This window comes from Protopterus annectens, chromosome 9.part0 (genome assembly GCF_019279795.1).
Source record: "Protopterus annectens isolate FY-2018-M chromosome 9.part0, PAN1.0, whole genome shotgun sequence".
Lineage (NCBI taxonomy): Eukaryota > Metazoa > Chordata > Ceratodontiformes > Protopteridae > Protopterus > Protopterus annectens.
The window spans coordinates 217,768,692-217,792,234 of NC_056743.1; the positions used below are offsets into that span (position 1 = coordinate 217,768,692).

Genomic DNA, 23,543 nt, shown 5'->3' on the forward strand with positions numbered 1-23,543 from the left:
TTCTTCTGTTGTTTACTGCAGCTGTAACATTACACCCTTGCACTGTTATTTAGTGTATCTCATAGCTTTGCTCTTTTAGTGACTGTCATTTTCTGTTTTTGAGCTGAGGCTATCTGTAAATTTTACAGCTTTGCTATGTTATTGACTGCCATTTGTCATTTTTGAGCTGTAGTCTTACAGTTTTATTCTGTTGCATATGCCCCCTCCCAGACTCAATACTCCTCCAAGACACACAGCTCCTCCCTCCTGCAGGAAGAGCAGAAAAAAAGAAGCATGCAAGAAATGCTGGCACATAAAGAAGCATGCAAGAAATGCTGGCACATAAAGAAGCATGCAAGAAATGCTGGCACATAAAGAAGCATGCAAGAAATGCTGGCACATAAAGAAGCATGCAAGAAATGCTGGCGCATAAAGAAGCATGCAAGAAATGCTGGCACATAAAGAAGCATGCAAGAAATGCTGGCACATAAAGAAGCATGCAAGAAATGCTGGCACATAAAGAAGCATGCAAGAAATGCTGGCGCATAAAGAAGCATGCAAGAAATGGCACCTCAGGATTGCGTCCTCTAACACCTTGAACCCAGGGCACATGGTCTGTTCACCCCACACTTCCTACACTACTGCTTATGACTGTAGAGATATGAACATCTGTTTGAATGAGGACATAACTTGATTTTGTCAAAAAGCATAGAATACAATGATTGGATGTCTGAGTAGGAAACCATTGGAATGAATGAGTTAACAATGGCACTTACTTTTCACTCATCAGCAAACTTGGTCAGCCATAAGCCTTTAGCAGTGACTTTGACCTCTAAGAAGTAAATGCCAAAGAAGAGGGGCCAAAGGATAGATCCCTGGGATATATCAGTGACAACAGGTCTTTTGTTGGAGATGGAGCCTGGGTTCTGTTTGTGAGCCAGTTTGCTATCTACTGAGCTACACAGGGATTGACATTTAGCTCTGAGAGTTTATTAACAGTACATGAGTGTGGAATGGTATCAAATGTCCTATGTAGTGCATCCTGATTTTCTGTCACCCACTGTTTCAGTTACCTTGTCAAAGAAATTAAACAGGGGGAGTCGGTAGGATCTTCCTTTGATAAAACTGAGTTGGCTTGGGTCAAGGGTTTAAGGACCAGATTACTGAAGGAAAATCATCAAAGGAAGTTACAAGAAACCTAAATAAATATAAGTTTGATTATTTCTTTTCAATTTAAGAGAATGGTGTTACATTTAAAATTACTGTCCAAAAATCAGGAATAAAAATTTAATTTCTAAAGCAAGGAATATAAAGTTGTTATATAAACTACCAATATTCTGCTTACTGGTTTTGCTGCTGCAAAAGGAAAAAGGTATTTGCAACAGCTTTGCAAACACTTATTCATGATGGTTGTTTACTAATTCCATAATAATCCTTTCCATAGCCTTACAGATGAGGTTTGTCAGACTAATGGGTCTATAAATTCCTGGGTCAGTTGATGCCTCTCCATTGTGCAGAAGGGAATGAATGTTGCTATCCTTCATTTGTCTGGCACACAATTCCTCTAATTTTCAGCAGCTTAGTGTTGGAATTGGTTTTGGGTTCTCCCTTGAACCTGCACTGGATTAAACATGAAATCAGAGTATGAATGAATGAGTGAGTGTGTAAGTGAGTGACCGTAGCCAGTATTAGGAAAGCAGAAAGTGTAGATGAAGCAGCACAAAATGAAAATAGACACAGCTATAAAATACGATATTTCAGGTGTAAGATATATAGAAAAGAAGAAGTCAAAGCAATAGATAATAAATGATTTGGCATGAAAGGACAGGGCAGTGTCCTTTCTGTTTTCTTAGAAAGTATGTCTAACTGAATGAGTCAAGATAACCAGAAATGAAACAGGAAATGGAGCAAGTAGCAACACAGTAGTAGTGTGGTTGGTATGGTATGTTAAAAGGTATGTCACATATTCTTCTTCCAGGAAGGTCTCAGTAATAATAAATCATAATATCTGGATTGTATAGACCGTATGTTCATCAGCTTTGCCTCAGTCCCTATCACCCTTCTATATTTGGTTTATGTACAGGGCTCCAATACAAAGTCAGCATTGCTATGAGTTTTCGTCATTTCTTCTCATCACTTTGAATCCTTCATCATTTTGACTTCATCACATCCTGCTTTGACTGCACAGTAAGCTTATCTTAGTAGTCACTCATACTCATTGAATCATTATTATTTTTATTGGAGATCTTTAAGCAAAAGGCAGCTAAACAAATTGTATGCAGTTGTGGTAGCCTAGAGACATTTTTCCACAAGTAACTGTATTTCTCTTACATTTTTTATTTATCTCTTTAAAGAGTGACTTTTATATAATCTAATAAGAAGCAAACAAACAAATAAAAAAATGAATAAGGTGGAACAGATTAGTGAAGGTGAACCATCAAAGGAAGTTGCAAGAAACCTAAGTAAATGTAAGTAACTTGTACTTCAGTTTAAGAGGGGGTGCTACATTTCAAATGGCTTACCAAAATCAGGAATATAAACGATTTCTAAAGTAAGGGATATAAAGTTGCTTTATAAATTACCAATATTCTACTTACTGATTTCAGTGCTGCCAAAGGAAAAAAGGCCTTTGCAACACCTTTGCAAATGGTTTATCATCATAATTTCAACAATGTTTTGTGTGAGTAATCACTTACTTGAAAAACATTGTCAAAATTAACATTAGTGAATGATCACAAAAACGAATTAAAAAATGTCAAAAATTTGAATTCAAACTGTTGACATTTTTTCAAACTTATCTCAACATCTGATGCCATTCACAACATGTTAAGCAGGGGCAAGCCCCCCTGCACCCCCACACCACGCGCTAAATATATATACTAACTCCGAGGACACACTACAGTGAAGGAATGGGTATATGTCCCAATCCCCACTGTAGTATGATCTCCACTCAGAATGCTAAACTCACAAAAGTGTGAATGCACACTGGAATTTGCTCTATTGTGTCTTCGGCATCTTTTGGTTCACTAATACAAACCATTGAAAACATCCTTTCACGCATCTGCCATCACAGATGTGCAGGTCGACAATATGATGGCAAACCTTTGCAAACACATAGTCATGATGATGACTGTGCAGAATGTAATAACAGTCATAGATCAGTACTCCTATATGGCTACATAAGACACAAAAAGTATATATTTTCCCATTCCAAAGTGAAGTTTAACAAAAAGATTAAAAGAAAAAATAAAAACTCATATTTAGAAAGCTCATAGTTATTTACCAAATATTTATCTCCAGTCTTTGTACACCTCAAAATTCAAGGCATAGCTATTTGATAGTGACTTAAACAAAATAACCAGTGATAGAACACATCATTCAAATTATGTGCCTGGGATTAATATCAAGATTCAGGAAATCACATCTGATTTCCTCAATATCTATAATATCTAGGGATAATCAGAGACTCAGTGTTAACGAAAAGCTCTCCAACTCAGGGAAAACTGACCAGATATTCAGTGAATCCTATGAAATTATGTAATCAGTAAACCCTCAAAGCAACAGAGTTTCTACTCATGTTATCTTTTATTTTCTTTTTTTATGAATTCTATTTTACTTTATGCACAATTCCATAATTCCATAAGAAGAGACATAATAACATTACAGAAACATTAGGAACCGATATTTAAATATACTTGACATGAAGATTCTTATTACGAAGAACATAAATGGGGCATTCCTATGGTGTACAAGCATGATGAAGTTATCCACAGAAATTACGTTACTTCTAATATCCATACTCATGTATGGATTATGCTTGCCGAGAGCAGATCAACAAATTATTAGTTCTTGGCAGTTAACTTCAACAGGCGAATTTAGTTCATATCAACTGGAAGGAGATGAGGGCATTTTTTAGGGTTATGGCAGCTTTACACAACAATTTTTATTCAAACCACCTTCAAATCAGCACAAGTAATAACATTGTGATTTCATATATAAACAAGCAAGGAGGATCCAGGTCTTATTAATTTGTAAAGAGGCAATCTGGAGTTAGGACTGGACTGTGCAATATAATCTCCATCTAAAAGCAACTAATTTTTGAAGCTAACAGAATCATTCGGCAGGTGCTTTCAGTAAGAAAATGACGAGCTCATCAAAGTAAATAGGAAACAATTATTTTCTAATGAATATACATGGGCTTATCCTGATATGGATCTCTGCCATTTACCATAAAAATCAACTCAGAACATTCTATCTCCTCATTGTTTATCAGTCAGTTTGAAAAAAAAAAAAGAAAGACACTTTCATTCAGGTGTCTTTAGTTTTGTTGTATACCCCCCCCCCCCTCCTTTTCCCTTACTTCAAACAGTTCTTCCTAAAGCAAAAGAAGCTAGAGCTTACCTAATACTAAGAGCACATTCTTGGACCAGATGAGCTTTGTTTACTGCTTATGAGCTTGACTTGTTATTCACTATGGTCATTACCACTACACAAGTCCTTGCTGAGCCTACAAGTACACAAAGTACTACACTGCAACTTGTATCAAAGTTGAGGATAATATTTTAATTTCTAATAGCAGCTTTTCATAACAAGTTTTAATTATTTTGAGGAAAGCTAAAAGACCTAAACAAGAAAATCCTGCACAGATAAATAAAAGAGATTTGCTTCGTGCACTATACTACAAAGCCTAGATCCTCTGTAGTATCTCACATTAAGGGTATATGTCAATCTGAACTATTTATTTGACTTTAGTTTAGTTTATTCGTCAATCAAACTCATGTTTCTGCAGCCAGTAATTGTCATCCAACCATTCTAGTTCCATTGATGTCTGTCAGTCAGTTTATGTTCCTGGCAATCTTAGCGAGCTGTGCTGCTGGCATCTAGCCAGATATCAATATGCAGTGATAGTGACATATAGATTATGGCTTTGACAGCAGACAGAGATGCTATAACAGATTAATACAATTTCAGAAATGGAAGAGGTTATAGAGGTTTATTAATTCATGGGTTAAGGCTCTTCGGCAGCAAGACATTTTCTTCTGAGTACGTTTTGTTGGGTATACATGGCTAAAGTGAAATTCAGTTGCGGAGACATTTGGCTGCCACAAATTCACTTCAGGCAAAAAGAAATATATTGTAGGATGAAAATAGAAAAATCAGTATATATAAAAAAGAATGTTACAATAAAAAATCTTTTATTTGCTAAACTGGAAATGGGAGTGTATGGTGAAAATAGTTAAAATAGGCACTTAGAAGACATTTTGGGATGTGATTCACATATGTACTGGCATAAAAACAAAATATGATTGCTGACAGTAAAGAATAGGCAGAGGGAGAGAGAAAGTACTACCATAATACATTTTATGAAATAAATAGGGATAAAGAGTTAGCGCTCCTAAAGTTATTGCAAATGGATAAGTGGAGAAATGTACTTAGTAAAATGACTGTAGGTAAGGTAGAAACACGTTTCTGTTTACTCGGGCATCAACAGAATAATTACTGAGTACAGTGCACCTTTTGGTACATATCTAGCCAGGCATTTGCAATAACTGAAGTGTTCATAGTGGTTCCTCACAAAAAGAATACAGGGCATAAACAACATACCCTACACAGACCATCTCAAAACCCTGTCCCTGTACTCTGTCTCCTACAGATTGCTGCAAGACAATTTATGCGTGGCCTACATAGCATCATTTGATCCAACTCAGATGGCCCTGTTGCACATCTGCAAAACAAATAGCATCATAAATAACATTATATAGAGACCTAAACCTCATCTGCAACATGAATAAGACATGCTGTAAGGACAACTGTGTGTGCCAGAGACTCCGCATCCTCTAGAACAGGATTCCCATACATATGAAGCAGAGTTCCTCCCTAACCAAATTCAGATATAACTTGGACCAGTGGATGGGAACTGGAAATTTACCCCTGGTGTGCACTTTTTCATTTTATGGACAGATTCATCCTTTAAATGCTTGACCACCCATTGTCCAAGACTGTATCCAACCCTTAAAGTTATCCTGGAAATCAAACCATGTCATTTAGAAAGATCCGAGTAAAGGCTAAGAGTACACCATGGCTTACCATGGTGCTGAAAGCTAAGAGTACACCATGGCTTACACTGCAAAAAGATAGAGCCTGGTCACAGTATAAACTGACTAAAAAGCAAACTTCCTTTGAAATATACTGGCAACTCAGAAACCAAGCCAAAAAACAAATCAATATTGATAAAAAGCATATTATACCTCAGCCCAATAAAATCACATAAATAATCCCCAAAAATTCTGGGCAGCCATAAATTAGCTCCTCAATCCTGGTCAAACTACTCCTTCACCCACCAACACAAATACCACAGACAGTATAGCATCACAATTTAAATCCCATTTCATAAACTCAATATTATCCCTTGTAAAAAATGACAGCAATGTACCTCCTTCAATTCCAACTGTTGCAGAACTTTACCCCAAAACTCTTTGCATTACTCCAATACAAACAAGTACCATCAAAACATGTCTACTCAAACTAAAACCCACTACCCTCGCCGCCAACCAACTCCCAACCAAATTGCTCAAACTAGCAACAGAGTTCCTATATAAATTCTTTCTCACTACTTATCAACAGGTCCATTTCAGAACAATGTATCCCAGGCTCTGGGAAATTGGTCATATCATTCCTTTTTGCACAAAGGTGGCTCCTCCACAGATTTTTCTCATTACCGACCATTAGCAGTACTCCCATCACTGGCCAAAATCCTAGAAAAATGCATTCATATACAACTCCTTCACTACTCAGAAAGCAGCAACCTACTCTCCATTACCCAACAGGCTTTAGACCCAAGCATAGCACCACTACAGCTTTAATTAGCTTCACCAACACTATCAATGAGCTCAGAAACAAGGGTCACCATGTATCCTCCATCTTTCTTGACATGTTTAAGGCATTTTATACAGTATGACATCAAAAACTACTCAGTGAACTAGCTTCAGTGAATCTTTCCCAGTCAACACTATGCTGGTTCCATAATTATTTTACTGAATGACAACAAGCAGTCAAGTGCAAAATAATCTATCTCCCCTACTGCCAGTCTCAGTAGGGGTGCCACAAGGATCTATCCTTGGTCCACTACTATTTACCATCTTCACAAACTTTGGACAGCCACCCAACTAGCCTGCATTATACAATACGCATACACCTTCATCCTCATTTGCTCGGCTCAAACTCTACCAGAACGCCAAGAAAGAACCAAAAAATCTTTCCCAGACATTAAAATCTTTCTCTCAGACTACCAACTGATACTCAGCCCTAACAAAACAAAACTAATACTATTCACCAATGCCAAAACACAAAACCTCCTCCCCCCATCTGTTATATATTACTCCAATAATACTAAAATTGAACCTGTTGAGCACACCAAGCTCCTTGTGGTAACAATAGACAATAGCTTTAAATTTGATAAACACATAGCGCTATCCATAAAAAAAGGTCAACATAAAGCTTGGATCACTCCACAAATCCAAACCTAACCTTACTAGCATAACCTGACAGTCCATAGCCAAAACACACCTGCCCTCCACACTCCTGTATGCCTCCCCTATTTTCACAAACCTCCAAAAATCTGATATGAATAAATTAGAGACATGTTATAATAAAATAGCATGATTTGCTACTAATCATCCCTACAGAAGTCACCACTGCTCTGCCCTTTGGGACTTAAACTGGATAGAACTACCATATCTACTATCCCTAAACTAACTAATTGCTACCCATTCAATAATTCACAAACCTAACACTTCCTTGCACTCCAAAACATACTACAGGAATACAACTCTACAATACTTAGATCCTCTGAAAAATCCTTCTGAAAGTCACTAAATCTAACATTTCCTTTGAGGATTCTCAATTCGCTAACCAGATATTCAAAAAATGGAATTCTATACCCCAACACAACCAAGATACCACCAATATCTCCAAATTCAAGTCACTACTCAGGGATAACTTTATTAATAACTGGCTATGTTCCTGCACTACACCAAGCTGACCCAGACATCACTCTCCCTCTCAACACCATTCAATAAAACACTACTCCCTCCCATTCCTTAACCCTCCCTGCATTCTCTCTCTGTATTGTACTTACTCTGCAAAACTCCAGACTGACTCCTACAACTCTCTGCCTCCCTGCACATTCTACAACCACACTACTCCCCCATCCCTCCCCTCCCTGCTGCATCCTCTCACTATACTCTATTTTTCCCTTCCTCCAAGCCCATCCCTTATACTACTCCCACTCTCAATTCTCTTACACTTACAAATATAATGTTGATAAAATGTGTCTTCTACTATGTAAGAACAATGTTATATTCATAGTCTACACTTATCATGTGACCTGCTCCAAATTTAAAGTATAGATCACAATATATGTAGTCTATGTTATTTTTTTAATTCCATTTGATTAACATAATGTTATGCTTTTGCCAAAAAAACTATGTATCCTAGCATCTGACATGCTGATCAGTATTTGGGTCAACAATATAACCTTCTATTACTGAATATCAATTTCCATATATCTTGTTAATTAACACTACTTCAGATAATGTATTTATGAGTACTGTAGTGGAGCTTTTCTCCCCAGGCCTCCACTGGCCAGTCGAACCTTCCTGGTCAATAAATGTAAAAAAATATATATATTATTGCCCTGTATCTTAGAAGGGGAATAAATAACTCAGGGTACTGGAAAGTCATATTCAATATACACCATCCATATTAAAAGTAACAGTCTTATAATTCAAAGGATCACAATTTGGACCCATAATTATTCATGCATTTTCCAGAAATGATGAAAGAAAACTTCTTAAATGAAGGTTCTGGTGGAATGTAAAGAAAGCTTATAACCCTTGGGGAGATAGTGTGTACAAAGACAAATGCCAATACCTTCATTAGGTCATTATGAGACATATACAGATTTCTCCCTGAAAGAAATAAGATTTCAGCGTACTGGCTACTAAATTGAGAAACACACATAGGTCTTTAAGTTTGCACTCAGGCTAGAAAGCCGATCTGCAATAGGTATAAACATAGCTTGTCCTTTTTTGGACTTCTTATTACAACATAAGTAGAAAGACAAGCTGTATCCTGAAAGTTTCAGTTTAACAAGAAACATCTTACATATTTGTCCATGTGTGGGTGACTTGTAAGCTGGAAAAAAGTTCATTTTGTATACATATATAGGACATAATTAAATAATATAACAGAATAGTAGAATAATTTAAACAAAGAAGGTGGGAAAGGATTGCAAATTCAATTAAACAGCATTGAAATATCTTTAAATGAGATGGTAGTTCTATAAACAGGAGCATCTGCAGTCTGTACTTGAGAAACATTTGTTCATTCATTAATTCATTCATATGTTCTCCAAGTGCCTACTGTACTCAGTTCAAGATCATATTAGAGCTGGGTGCCTGTACTTTAACATGAATACATTTAAGGCAGAGAACCTAATTTGCTGTAGGATGCCAGTCTGTTGCAGGCTGCATGCACACTCATTCACTCACAGCACACAGATCTATGTGTAACAGAGGATTTCAGTTCATATATAGAATAGTTTTGGAAATGGACAGAAAATCAAGAACCCAGCAAAAACATACCTGTATACTAAATTCATACAGAATCCAAAGAGAAGGCAACCCAGCCAAGATCTCAGACAGAGAATAATAACAGAGATATTACCAGTGTACTTAACATGCATTAACCAAAAAATGACTGTTTCTTTTCAGCCAGACCCAGAGTCTAGCCCTTAATTTAAGCCACAGAAAATATAATGACCCTACCCCCTCAAACCCAGCATGGACTGAAGTAGAAAAGAAAATATAGACTGAGGACAGCATGATTTAATTTAGTTTCCCCAAAACACATTGAAAATATATGCATTGATAAGTTATTTACTGTAAACATTAGATTTTATGTTAATCTGTCACTAACAGGAATGTTACCATGTGCTTATGGTGAAATTTCACTTTTTGATGCACAGTTCTGCAGAGCATCTGACAATTCCACGTAGAACATTCCTCTGATATCATGGCATCAGTTCATAAATTCCTTATTATAATCAGGATAGACATCCTTCCAGTTAATTTGCTAGTGAGTTAAATTCATAGGTAAGCAATAGGCTAGTTGCCCTTACAGATCATTTTACTAGCCAATTTCCCTTTTTGTACTCAGATTAACCTATGCCATTTGGTTAGAGACTGGCCTTACCCATCATATTTGTTGGTGATTATATATTACCCCTAATGAAAATAACTGGGATCATACCATAGGTAATTTGAGGGGACCCAACTGCCACTACCCATTAATAGTATAAGAGGCAGTCCTGGGGTAAATATTTTGTTTCACATTCATAGATCTAAGTTACACTTGAATATGGACAGGGATGGACTTTGTTTTATCTGGATGGAGAGTTTGTTCCACAGCACCAGTATCCACTAAGAGATATACCTGTCCCTCCAAACCATTCAGTTGATGTTGCAGAAGAGGTTTAGATCCTTAGACTGACTATTTCTGATACCATGTGACTTGTTGATCTCTAGTAAATACATCAGCATTGGGTCAGGGAATGCCTTGTATGCAAATAATATTAATATAATGATAGCAATACGTTTTAATAATAAAATTATTAATTTTAATATTAATGCTGCTAGTATTGTCTAATTTCATCAGTAGCAATGTGGCATTTAATGATATATTTGGATCTGTTTATTAATAGGTGATTCATCATGTTAAATGGTCAGTGTTTCCACCAAATATACCAATGTTACCTCTAAGTAACTTAATTTGACTTTCATTTTTGTTTTACTTTGACTTACATTTGAGTCTGTCTCAGCAATCACAAGTTCTGATACTGTCTTTGTTTATCACTGCTTGGAAAGTACTTGAATTATGTAACACTTGCTTTCCATCTTTAACAGAATAACTCATCTGAAACTTCATTGAGACTTACTGTAGAATAGTACCAGCTGGCAAATGTCATACATTTATTTACAGATGACCTGCTTACTGTAATGCATTTCAGATACATTAATTTAGCTGTGATCTGTAAAATGACCATGTATGAATCATTGTAAAATTGTTATTAAATTGCCTGAATATTGCTTTATTTTGCTTTTTTTTGCATGAAGATGACAGATGCCATGTTGTGTTATGATGAAAAAAGATGTATATACCACCTAAACAGAATGAATGGAAAGTTGTTAATTTAATGCTATGTTAAGAATAATGCCCTAAGGATTGAAAGATTTGCTCAGTGACTCCAAGAATCTGTGATAATAATCTAGCAGTCCATCTGTCATCACTGGGGCTCTTCTGTCATTGATTTTGGTAATATTTGAATATGATAGATGCTTCAGTCACATGGCTTGTAATGTTTAACATTTATCATCTTTCAAGAAGTAAGTGTTTGTCATTTAGATAATATTTAATATGCAACTTGTACCCCCATATGTCATCATTTCAAAGTGCTTAGCGAGTTAATAGTGATGGCATGGAACAAGCTCCTTCTAAAATAAATGATGTGCTTTCACTACACATACAACTGACAAAGGATAATTCTGGCTTATGTTAATGCGAACTACATTTTCAATTTTTATGTTACTTTTAAATACACTAATCTTATATAACAGTCTGCCATCCAGATGAAATAGTTTTGCTCCCACATTTTAAGTAGGAATGTTAATAAAAAAAGACTTCTGAATACTGTGGCAGAAGTGACACAATACTAAAAGCATGACCATTTTCATCCGTATCTTACTGTGTGTAAAATCTACAAAAAAGAAAATAAATAAATAATTATTGCCAAGATGTTTTTCTTTTTTATATCTCACTTATCAAAATTACTTATTAGGGTGAGGAACATGATTTTCTTTATTTAACATAAAATGTGGCACACTGATTTTATTACTTATATGTTGACGATTTTTCTTTTTAAAATGTACATATCAGCTGCAACATAAGAAAATAGACCAGTGAGGGTAATACACTACTAAAGTCAGTTTGTTTGTACATACAGTAAAATACAATTTGATTCATGTGTTATTTTTACATTTCTTCATTCCGACTTTTTCTTTTTTTTCCCAATTTTATACTCATGCATTCATTATGAACCCGCCTTCTCATTCTTGCCATAGATGGAGGTCTATAATAGATAAGTTGTTTTCCAGGGATTATGTTAAACCCATTATTTAAAATATATTTTGGAGAATATAAAACTATATGGAAATCATTTGCAAAATAAATAAAATAAAAATGACTAAATGGACTTTGCTATATGAATTTCCATCACTTTCAGTGGAGAACTAGGTCACTGAACAATAGACTGAACAGCAATCAGCACTCTACTTTTGCATAATGCATTGAATGTAACAAGCAGAAACTGTTTGCTGACTTGAAAGCTGGTATTTCAGTTCCATAAATGCAAGCTGACATGACATTTAATATTGCTGCATCGTAATGAGAGACGAGGTATCAATCATTTTAAGTATAACATAATGCCAAGTTTAGTATATCAAGAGGCAACAAGACAAGAGGGAAAATATGTTGTGATCCTAAAAAGGCAAGAACTAAATAAATGATGAGTACTGAACCCTGAGCCTGTGGTGAAATATATCTGATATAAGCAGACTATTGAGCTGTTATTTGTGGTATCATACCTTATTTTAAACCATTTGTATCCTATGCCTTTTGACAGCAACTTGGCATGATATGCAACATATTTCATTGGTCAAGATTACATTCATGCAGACAGCAAAATGTTCTTCTTTTTTTTTACGAGGAAAGCATTTTATGCAGAAAGGATTTTGTGTGTGTGTGTGTGTGTGTGTGTGTGTGTGTGTGTGTGTGTGTGTGCATGTTCGCGCACACCTGTATAATATAAAGGTCATATTTATACTATATATCTATGTGTATATATATATATATATATATATATATATATATATATATATATATATATATATATATATAATATTTATTTATTTGTTTTATTTTACATTTGTTGACCGGGATAGTCTGACTGGATACATGTCGATTTTCAGCGGAGGCCCGGGGAGAAAAGCTCTAAAATAATAATTCACATTGAACATTTAGTAAATGCTAGTTTCAAGCAGATTACAGTCATAAGCAATACCAGCATTTAGCACATATAGTTTATATTCATAGGTTAGTACTAACTTATTATAAAACACTTTACAAAAAATAACATTATTTTCAAATTTAAACATACATAACATTACATTCAGGTTTAAGACACACTGAGCAGCAGTTATACAATTGACCCTTCCTGAAATGGAGTGGTAGAAAAAAGTTAGAAGTAGTTGAAGGTAAGGCACCTAACTCCAGTACTATAGCAGTTTTGCATAGTTGTCAACCATCTTCTTTGTGGACCTTAACCACAATGAATTAATATATATATTATTAAAAATAATAAATATATTAAAAATAATATATATATATATATATATATATATATATATATATGGATCTAGGATGTTTGCTGGAATGAGCAAACGTCCGAATCCATAACAACCGAACACACTTTAACAAAAGCACTTTTATCGAAAAAGTGCTTTCATTAAAGTGTGTTACAAAAAAAAAACACCCGTATAGGGGGCTGTGTCCCCCACACCCCCTCTACTTTAATATTCTCCCTCCAAGACCGCACTACAGTGGGGAAAAGGGAATTTCCCCTTATTCACACTGTAGTACAGCCTCAGCAACAGGCATAATTACACGAGTGCTTCTTCGGTGAAAAGCACTTTCGCTTAAGTATGCCCTGCCGTTTGGGTTTCAGACGTTTGCTCATTCGAGCAAACGTCTGAGACCCATATATATATATATATATATATATATATATATATATATAGATAGATAGATAGATAGATATGTGTGTGTGTTTGTGTATAGATATATATATATATATATATATATATATATATATATATATATATATATATGTGTGTATCTCTTTGTGTGTAAATAATGTACCCACTTTTAATTCATTGTAGTTAAGGTCCACAAAGAAGATGGTTGACAGCTGTGCAAAACTGCTATAGTACTGGAGTTGGGAATATGCCTATTCCTCAGTATTGTGCAATCTATGAGTTAGAATATTTAAATAGCAGTGTGTCTGTGTGTGTGTGTGTGTGTGTGTGTGTGTGTGTGTGTGTGTGTGTGTGTGCGTGTGTGTGTGTGTGTGTGTGTGTGTGTGTGTGTGTGTGTGTGTGTGTGTGTGTGTGTTACATCCAGTGACAAGCAGAGCCCATTCTTCTTTTAGTAGAGACTTGTAAATGTAACAATATCTTGTAAGTTCCATAACTTGTAATCATGACCAGTTTTCTCTAGATGTCTTTAAATGCTGCTAGGGATTCTGTGGAGAATCAGTAATACCTCCATTTGGCTGGTTTTCCTTTCAAGTATCTTATTTTGGCCAAGTGCTTCAAGTATGAAACTTAATAAAATGAGCTGGACAGTGTTTGACACCTTATCCACAGCATGACTAGAAGCAGCAATAATAAGTAAAATGCAACATGCCAGTTTTCACACTTAAAAAGAACAGCTGGAATTTATGGCCTATCATTACTTTAAAGGATTTTTTTGTTCAGTAATTCAGGTGCAATATCACCATTTTGCTGTATATTACATCAACACAACACAATTCATCAGAATTGTGCATCTGCACTGAAATTACTGCTTATGAATAATTCCAGCGTCACCTACACTTGGTAGGACAGTGATACATTTGTTTTCCCACAGACCATGTTAAGAGATGAACACATGTAATGCTTCCTATTGCTATTGTTGGTTTCACTGGGTAGCAGTAATGTTGTGTACACAATGCTGCCTCAGAGAAGCATAGATCCTTAAAACTGATGAATGCATATTTAGGTGTATACAGGCGGGTTCATTTTCCCATTTCAATTATTCTGATGTTTGAGCAAAATCTTGCAATATCAATTTGAATATTGCCATTGCCAAATTTTAGACAAAAAAAGTAAAATGATACTATACATCTGTTGTTGTTTTTACTGCAGTTCTTTAATCAGAAGAATGAGCTTTACTAAGATGGACTTTCCTGCTGAAAACCTATTTTTGTATATATCCAGAGTAAAGACAATTACTGCAATTTATCACTTTTGCTTGAATATTGCAACTGTGTAAGTAATAATGGTTTCACAAAAAGCATAAAATGGGTTTGATTTTTGTAGGAAAGGACACGCTATGACAGCCTAGTACCTCAGCTGACTGGGAAAGCAGGAGAAGATGGAAAGGTGGGTCCTGGAGTTATTGACTTGACAAGACCAGAAGATGCAGATGGTGAGTCCACAGAGATTTTCTATAAGACTATATATGTAGTCATCTTGAACTGTGATGACTTACATACATGTGCATAAATGCATACGCAAATACAAAACCTGACTGTTAGATGTTTTTTATATATTTCATTTACTGGTACCTAATAACTATGTATACATTAATTATAGTAAAAATATCTTAACTAACTATTTGTTTAGTGTATTTAGCAAAGAAAACCAAAAAATAGTGAGCAGGAAGACAGTGTATTGTTTTCTAATAGAATACCTATGGATTTTTCTACTACTTCCGGTCTGGGCATACATCCTAGTTAGAAGACAATACTATTGCTATAATATTGAGAACCAAGCTTTAACATTTCTTTTGCTCAGTCTCAAAAATAATCTACTTTGAAACACTACAACAGAACTACTTCAATAATCATATGGTAAAGTTTGATAGCTGTTGTTTGGATTTTAGCTATACATAACTCTACTAGCATCCATTTTTCACAATTGTACAGTGACCGGGTCTGGAATTAATTGTATATGTAAATGTGTTCTCACACATATACACATACACACGCATGTATGCACAAACAGACACACTCACACATATCTGCTACACTTGTCTCTCTCACACCTACATATTCTCAAAACCTGGAGAAAGAGCAGAAGGAAATTAAAGAGCAAGAGAGTGATTTTGTGTGTGTGTGTGTGTGTGTGTGTGTGTGTGTGTGTGTGTGTGTGTGTGTGTGTGTGTGTGTGTGTGTGTGTGTGTGTATGTGTGTGTCTATTTCTCGATGTCTGGGTGCCACACATTGTAAGTGTGGCATTTCACTTGCTTATTACCTGCCTAAACTGGGTCTGAATTTTTGCAAATGCCACACACAAAGATAATTGCCAAAGTTAGCAGAAGTATGTAAAGATGCCAAAAATTATTCAAAGTTTATATTCATAGGCCCACTGAATGCCACCTTAAGGTAATGGAATGAATTATCATAGAAGATCTAACACAGATGAAGTTGTTTCCTGCTCCAGCTTATCTCAATAGATACTGTTGCTTGTTAGCAGAAATAAGAATTTGTCAAAGCAACTTTAACCTCCACAATGACTTTTTTTTCCCTCCCTCCCTTCTTTCATTGTTACTGGCTTGGCCCTCGTGTCCTGTCAGCATTGGGTCTACCAGTTCCTCCACCCCCCCCCACTTATTGTGATAATTTGCTTGGGCCGGTCAAAGAACACAGGCAACATGATTTGGCACATTTGAGGTTCAATCCGGGGGGACTTACTGGCCTACCCTATATACCCCCACCCCTTGCTTACTAATCCCTTACTAGACAGCCTTGGTTTCTTCTAACCCTACTCTGGATAAAATTGGCAAGTGGTTAGACTCTTCAGAAAGAGGTTATGAAAAGTTTACTGCAGAAGTATACAAAATTAACTTGAATGAAGTATATGAGAATGTTGTCAGTTTTGAAAAGAGACTGCAAGCTGTCAAACTTAAAAAATTGTGAGATGTTTCTGAGTTTAGGAAAGGTCATGTTTTTTATGGCATCAAGCTACATCACTAAATCAGGATTCTACACAGCCAGAATTGCCCAGGCTGACTACTGATAAGAATGTTGTCAATGAGATCATTAGGCCAAAGCCCATGAATGATATTGTTGCTAGAGAGACTATAGTTACAGCACAACCCTCCACTTCCACTGCCTCATCTTCCCCATTTTCCTTCCCAGAACCCCTTCCCACAGAGAGACTACAGAAAGGGGTGTTCCAGGAGTTGAGTGAGGAGCAGATGTGTACGACATCAAAATCAAGCAGAAACCATGAATGTGGTGAATGCACAGAACAGGAACTGAATAAATCGATTTTTAATATTTCCTATTTTACCTTGACTACACAACAGTTATCTTTATTGAGTAAAGGTCTGCCATTTATCCCTGTCAAACAATCTGAGTTCACAGATGTTTTAGCTGATCTTAGAATATTTGAAAGAAATGTCTCCTTGAAAAAAAATGTTTCCAGAATCTAGTTCATGGCCTGACATTTTTAAGACAGCCAGTACTTTTTTGCCTGTTGTACATCCGCACCTAGAGGTTTTTGTAGACATTTGTGAACATGAGATTCGGCTGTCTATATCTGAAAGATATGAATAAATTTCATAATTTGACTTCAGGGCAATTTTCAGTATTGAGAGAACTAGGTGAGGGTTCCCATCTTGAGCTACATCCAGCCAATAAAGGAGGAGAGATAGTAGTGATGGACAGACAATTTTATTTTTATCATATGTCTGTATTGCATAATGATGATAGCATATATATGTTGATTCATAAACATCAAGTGATGAGAATTATCAATAAAGTCAATTTGTATTTGTATGACTTATTGATGACTAACAGAATTACACAAGAATTGTTTAATTATTTTACCATTGAGCATCCACTTACTGTGATGTAATTTATATAGATTTAACTTCAGCATTTGACAGGGTCATACACAAAACCCTGATAAATAAATGACTACAACTCTTGATAAGAAGGATAGCTGCATGGCTTACAAATAGGACATGGCAAGTATCATACAGCAATTGGACAGGTGAAATCCTTGACTACTGTCAAGGTGTCCCAGAAGGCTCTGTCCTAGGCCCTTACTTGTTTAGATTGTATCTTTCAGACTTAACTTTTTCATCTGATGTGTTCTACAGTCTATATGCAGACAACCTGAAATTGGGTAAACTGATTACATGTGTTACATATAAGGCATGTCTGTAAAATAACTTGACTAAATTGACCATTTGGGCACAGAATAATATGCTGATAAATACATCAAAAACTAAGCACATGGGATTTAGGAGACATAAACTGAAAGGTGAATATTTAATACAGCACACAGTGATTGAAACTGAAGACTCATTTAAGGACCTGGGTATATGTGTAGATTCAGCGATGAGTTTTTCTAATCATATCAACCAATTGGTTAATGATAGTTATATAACTATAGGTTGTATAAAACGACTTATAAAGTCTACAGAATCAAAAATGATGTAATCATGGCTTGTTCGTTATATTAGACCCAAATTTGAGTATGCAATAACAATATGGAAACCCTATAAGAAAACAAGCATGAGTAAATTAGAAAGAGTACAGCAGAAATATACCATGGACATCCATGGATGTGAAAATTTAAGTTATTATGAAAGAATAAAATATCCAAACTTGTACAGTGTTTCTTACCGATATCTAAGAGGAGATCTTATTAAAGTATATAGGACATTTAGAGATAACTACCTCTTGGAATGTTTAGGGTTATCAAAAAATACAAGAGAATCATCAGACAACCAATGTAAAAGATTCTATAGGAATGAGAAGTGTACTAATTGGTTCTCTGACAAAGTAGCTGATACATGGAACAGACTAAAGCAAGTACTAGTTTAGCTATTTTTAAGAACAGCCTGGACACTTATTATGGGAACAAGTGTTTTGGTATATTGGCAAGCTAGAAGGGTATTAATGCCCATACATGAAATATTTGCATGTGCATGTATGTATGTATGTATGTAGTTACACCCTCCCTGTATGGTTAACCTAAAGTTCATAAAGACTCTAAAAGACCTCGGATGTGTCCTATCATATCGAGTCGTGGCTGGATGTCCAAACCCCTTTCTATCTTCATTGAAAATAATTTATGACCAGTACTAGATAAAGTGGTTACTGTATTAAAGGACACACAGAATTTTCTTAGAGATATTTTTGAATGGACTCAATCAATAGATGCAGTAAGTAATGTATATTCGGTGACTCTTGCTGTAACATCTCTTTTTACAGTCATACCTAATATTGGTATAGAAAATGTCAGGATGTTTCTCTCTGCATATTCAGATTTTTCCCATACTAAAACTGAGTTTATTTGCATACTTCTTTAACATATTTTAGAGAATAATGTTTTTATTTTTAATACTGATCATTATTTACAGAAAGTAGGTGTAGCAGTGGGCACAGCATGTGCCAGTAGTTATGTAAATTTAGTTTTGGCACAATGGGAAGTTGAGAAGGTTCTGACTGGTAATCCTTTTGCACAATACATTGGATATTACAGATGCTTTGTAGATGATATCTTCCTGGTGTGGACAGATACCCCACAAGGACTTCCACATTTTATAGACTATTTACATAGTACCACCACCTTCCTGAAATTTAGTCATATGTTTTCTGAGGAATGTACTGAATTTCTAAATGTGATCATTAATAGAAAAAGCATGGGTTTGTTTAGCTCAGGACTATATAGAAAGGTATTAAAAAAGAATACTTTTCTTCATAAGACGAGCATGCATCCCAGGCATATACCTAATAATGTTATTAAAGGCCAATTCCTTAGAGATATGCATTTGTATAATAGCAATGACCAATTGTTGAGTGTCTTTGACAGAATGGCCAAGAAATTTATGAATAGAGGTTACTCTAAGTATGAAATTGGTGAATATATTAAAGATGTGTGGTCTATTAGAAATGCTAGAGCAAGACCGTTTTTTTAAGCAAGGAATTGTTCAACAGGAGAGACTCAAGTAAATGTGTTAGAATAACATTCATCTAGAAATGTCAGGGTTCCTGTCACCTTTTCTAGTGATGTCAATATAGCATGTGACATCCTTAAGAAGAACTGGCCCTTACTGTTGGCTAATCAAGATCTGAAGCAGGTATTAAGTATGATACCAAAGTTTTCTTTTAGAAATAATACTTTCTTGAAAAACAATTGTGTTATAGGAATCATAAAGTCATGAGGAATAAAGATTCGGATCACATAGGTACTTTTTCCTGTAGGTCATGCAGTGCATGCCAATATGTCCTTTCATGGCTCTATTTGATCCACCCTACTTTAGGTGATAGAGTAGAGTTTGATTTTTATACTGACTGTAGAAGCAAATATTTAGTTTATTATGCAAAATGTACATCTTGTAATGCTTTCTATGTTGGCAAGACAAACCGTACATTGAAGGCTAGGATTCTGGAACATTATAATGATATAAGAAATAGTAAAACTATGAATGTATTAGCTAAACATAATATACAATATGGCAAGGGACATCTTTTTAAATTCTTAGTATTAGAATTAGAAGATTTTAATATAAGGGGAGGAGATATAAAGAATCTAACTGAAAAGGAGTTTAAATGGATTCTACAGTTAAGAGCTGAAAAACATCTGGAATTAAATGATAATATCATGTTGAAACCACTTTTGAAATCTCATCCATTACAAAACTGAATTGTATAGTTTTTAGACAGGTGCTTAATGATTAACTAATTTTCATTAATTGCACATTGGATATGGTTTTAATTTACAGTCATGCATTTTTACATGTTTTTGAGGTTTTAGAAGTTGGGATTAACTGTTATACTTAAGCAATATATAATAACTTTATAGTATTCTATCTAGTTCAGTTTAGCCAGTGGAGTTATTAATGCTATTATTATAATTTTCCCCACTTTAGTGGTTAGCTCGATGTGAGGTATGATGAATGGTTTCCTGTTCCAGCAATATGCTTTATCTATTTTAATAATCAGTACTGGGATTGTAATCAGTGTTAGATTATTATATTTATTTAATATATGTATATGTGTGTGTATTTTCTACAGGTTTTGTGATAAAAGATATATTTAATTGATCAATGTAATTTTATGAATGAATATAATGCCTGCTGACAATTACACAGTCACGTATCATTTGTATACACCTCTATGAGTTTTTTGAGGTGGTATTAACATTTATTCTTCCTATAGCAACGTTAAGTGAATCATTGCAGTTTGCAGGTTGGCTAATTCTAATAAGACATGAGACCAATTGGTAGACCATGTTTTGTTCTAGTCTATTGATTAAGTACAATGATGATGTGATGAATAGCCATTTATTTAAGTATTGGCTTCCACTGGATGTCAAAATGACATATAACCGATCGTTAGAAGTAATTTCAGATAGGATACATGTCTGCAACAGCATAGTTTCATTGGTTTATGCATTTGTATGAATGCAATGTTTAGTGAATTATTGAAGTTCTCAGGCTGGCTTAGTCCAGTGAGACATGAGACAAATGTTTAGACTATGTTTTGTTTTACTGGTTAACTACAATGATGGCATGATGCATAGCCATCTATTTAAGTATAGGCTTCCATTGGATGTCACAACGATATATAACCAAAGGTTAGAAGTCACTAAAGATAGTTTACATGCCTGCAACAGCATAATTTCATTGGTTTATGCATTTGTATGAATACATAGTATGTTTTGCATTATTATGCTTCTATATTGTTTGGTTAAACTTAGCAACCAATGATCTGACTACTGTTCATTTCATTTCATTGGTTAATTAAATGGAAGATGTGACAAATAACCATTTGTTTTTGAAAACTGAAATTTGTATTGGTTCTAGTGTTAAAATGTAACCAATGGCAGATTTTACCACATTTTTTGATTTGTTATGTGTTTAGGGATGCATAATCTTTGGGTTCATCTATTCTTATAAATGAACAGAAAGTCTGTTAGTACTACATTGTAATTACATGTTTTTTAATATTGTTTTTCATGGGTTTAATTTTGTATTTAAATTGCAAGGTTTGTTTTGGATGTATTCTAGGTCTGAAGAATCAGATATCACCACAAAAGTGATTACCTTTTGTTTTGTTAAAGAATGTTATGGTTTTTATCCAGCCATGGTGGTGAATTCTGTTGTTTCGCAGGGACAATAGCTGGCTCACTCAAGAAATTTAGTATTTAGAATTTTAAATTATCAGGACTTCATTTGAAAATTTATTTTGCAATGTACTTACAGTTCAGATGACCTAGGTGTATCATTGCCTGCGCTGAACAGAAGTGTTATATAAATGAGATTGTTTTTATTTGTTTATTTATTATTTATTTATGTTACATTTGTTTACCAGGACAGTCTGACTGAACACAGGTCCCTTTTCAGAGGAGGTCCAGGGAGAAAAGCTCTGGATAAAATACATACATCAAAAGGGAAGAAATCAACAAGATTATACTATAGATATTAAGTTATAACACAGTAATTGTTCTAGGATAACACATAGCAAATAAGATGAGAACCTTCAGCACATAGTTTCATATAGTACATAGTAAAAATATTATACATTGCTTACAACAGTGTTGATGATATTACTATAGAAATCACCCTTAGAAGATAGATCACTCAACACAGTAGTATAGATGGGGTACATAAATATACTACACTTATTGTGGTGGTGTGGAATGCTGAAGCTATTCAGGAATGTTGGTAATTAAAAGGGGTGAAACAATGTAACAGCAGAGATGTTGTGGATAGACAAGTTATTACTAAGTAGCAGGGGGTGAAGCAGCATAACAGAACCGATGACTGAAACATACTGTTTAGATGGGCAAAATGAAAACAAGATTTCTGGATCAATACAAGGACAAAATAAGATTAAGATATGTGGATCTAAGCAGGAATACAGATGGATTAGTTCTAATAGATAGAGAAGGACTGTATAAGGCATATTGGGTTTAGATGGAGAATAGGTTGTTGAGTAAGTGCTTATCCTGGGGAGTAACAAGAGCATAATAAGGTATTCATAAGTTGGATTTTGAAGAGCTTTTTAATGTGACTTATGTTTCAAAATATGGTTTGAGGAGTATCTTGGAAGGCATGGGCACTATTTGTAGAAATGCAGCTACTTTTGTAGTATGTTTGGTTACATAACTTAAATTTTTCTGAGGATTTAAAAAATGAGATTTTGAATTCTCCTTTAAGTGTTTGGTCTTGCTGCTACCCAGGTTTTTAAAGAATGGTATGAATAAGGTAAACTGATGTTTGGGATATCTAGAATGTTTCATATTCCCAGATTTTTGTCTAACAAGGCATCCAACTTCAAAGGACAGAACAAAACAAAAATTCTAGTTCAACAAGAGTCAGGGTACCAAGAGGAAATGGCAGGAGGATAATACTTCCAACATCAAATCAAAAGAGTTCTTTCCCCATAAGTACCAATTCCTCTGCTAAAGACTGACTATGCAAAGACTCAGGACATCCATCACTTCATCCTATCTTTCCTCCCCTTTTCTTTTCCCCAAGGGTTACGCTCAGCCCAACAGCCTAGTCACAAATAGTTTCAGACAAGTGAGTGCTGAGTATATTTTAGTGAGGATACTATTAGCAGTGGACAGAAAATCCTCCTCCCTTCAGGGGAAATACCCCAC

General features: G+C 35.0%; 1 protein-coding gene across 4 annotated transcripts in view; it reads left to right on the forward strand.

The window, feature by feature from the left end:
- SOX6 (SRY-box transcription factor 6) overlaps nt 1-23,543 on the forward strand; it is a 2,230,635-nt gene that overhangs the window by 2,108,841 nt on the left and 98,251 nt on the right. For all 4 annotated transcript variants that reach the window (XM_044082775.1, XM_044082774.1, XM_044082776.1 and 1 more), the window contains one exon: nt 15,234-15,342. In XM_044082775.1, the coding sequence (XP_043938710.1) occupies nt 15,234-15,342 (109 nt within the window). The remainder of the gene's footprint in view (nt 1-15,233; nt 15,343-23,543) is intronic.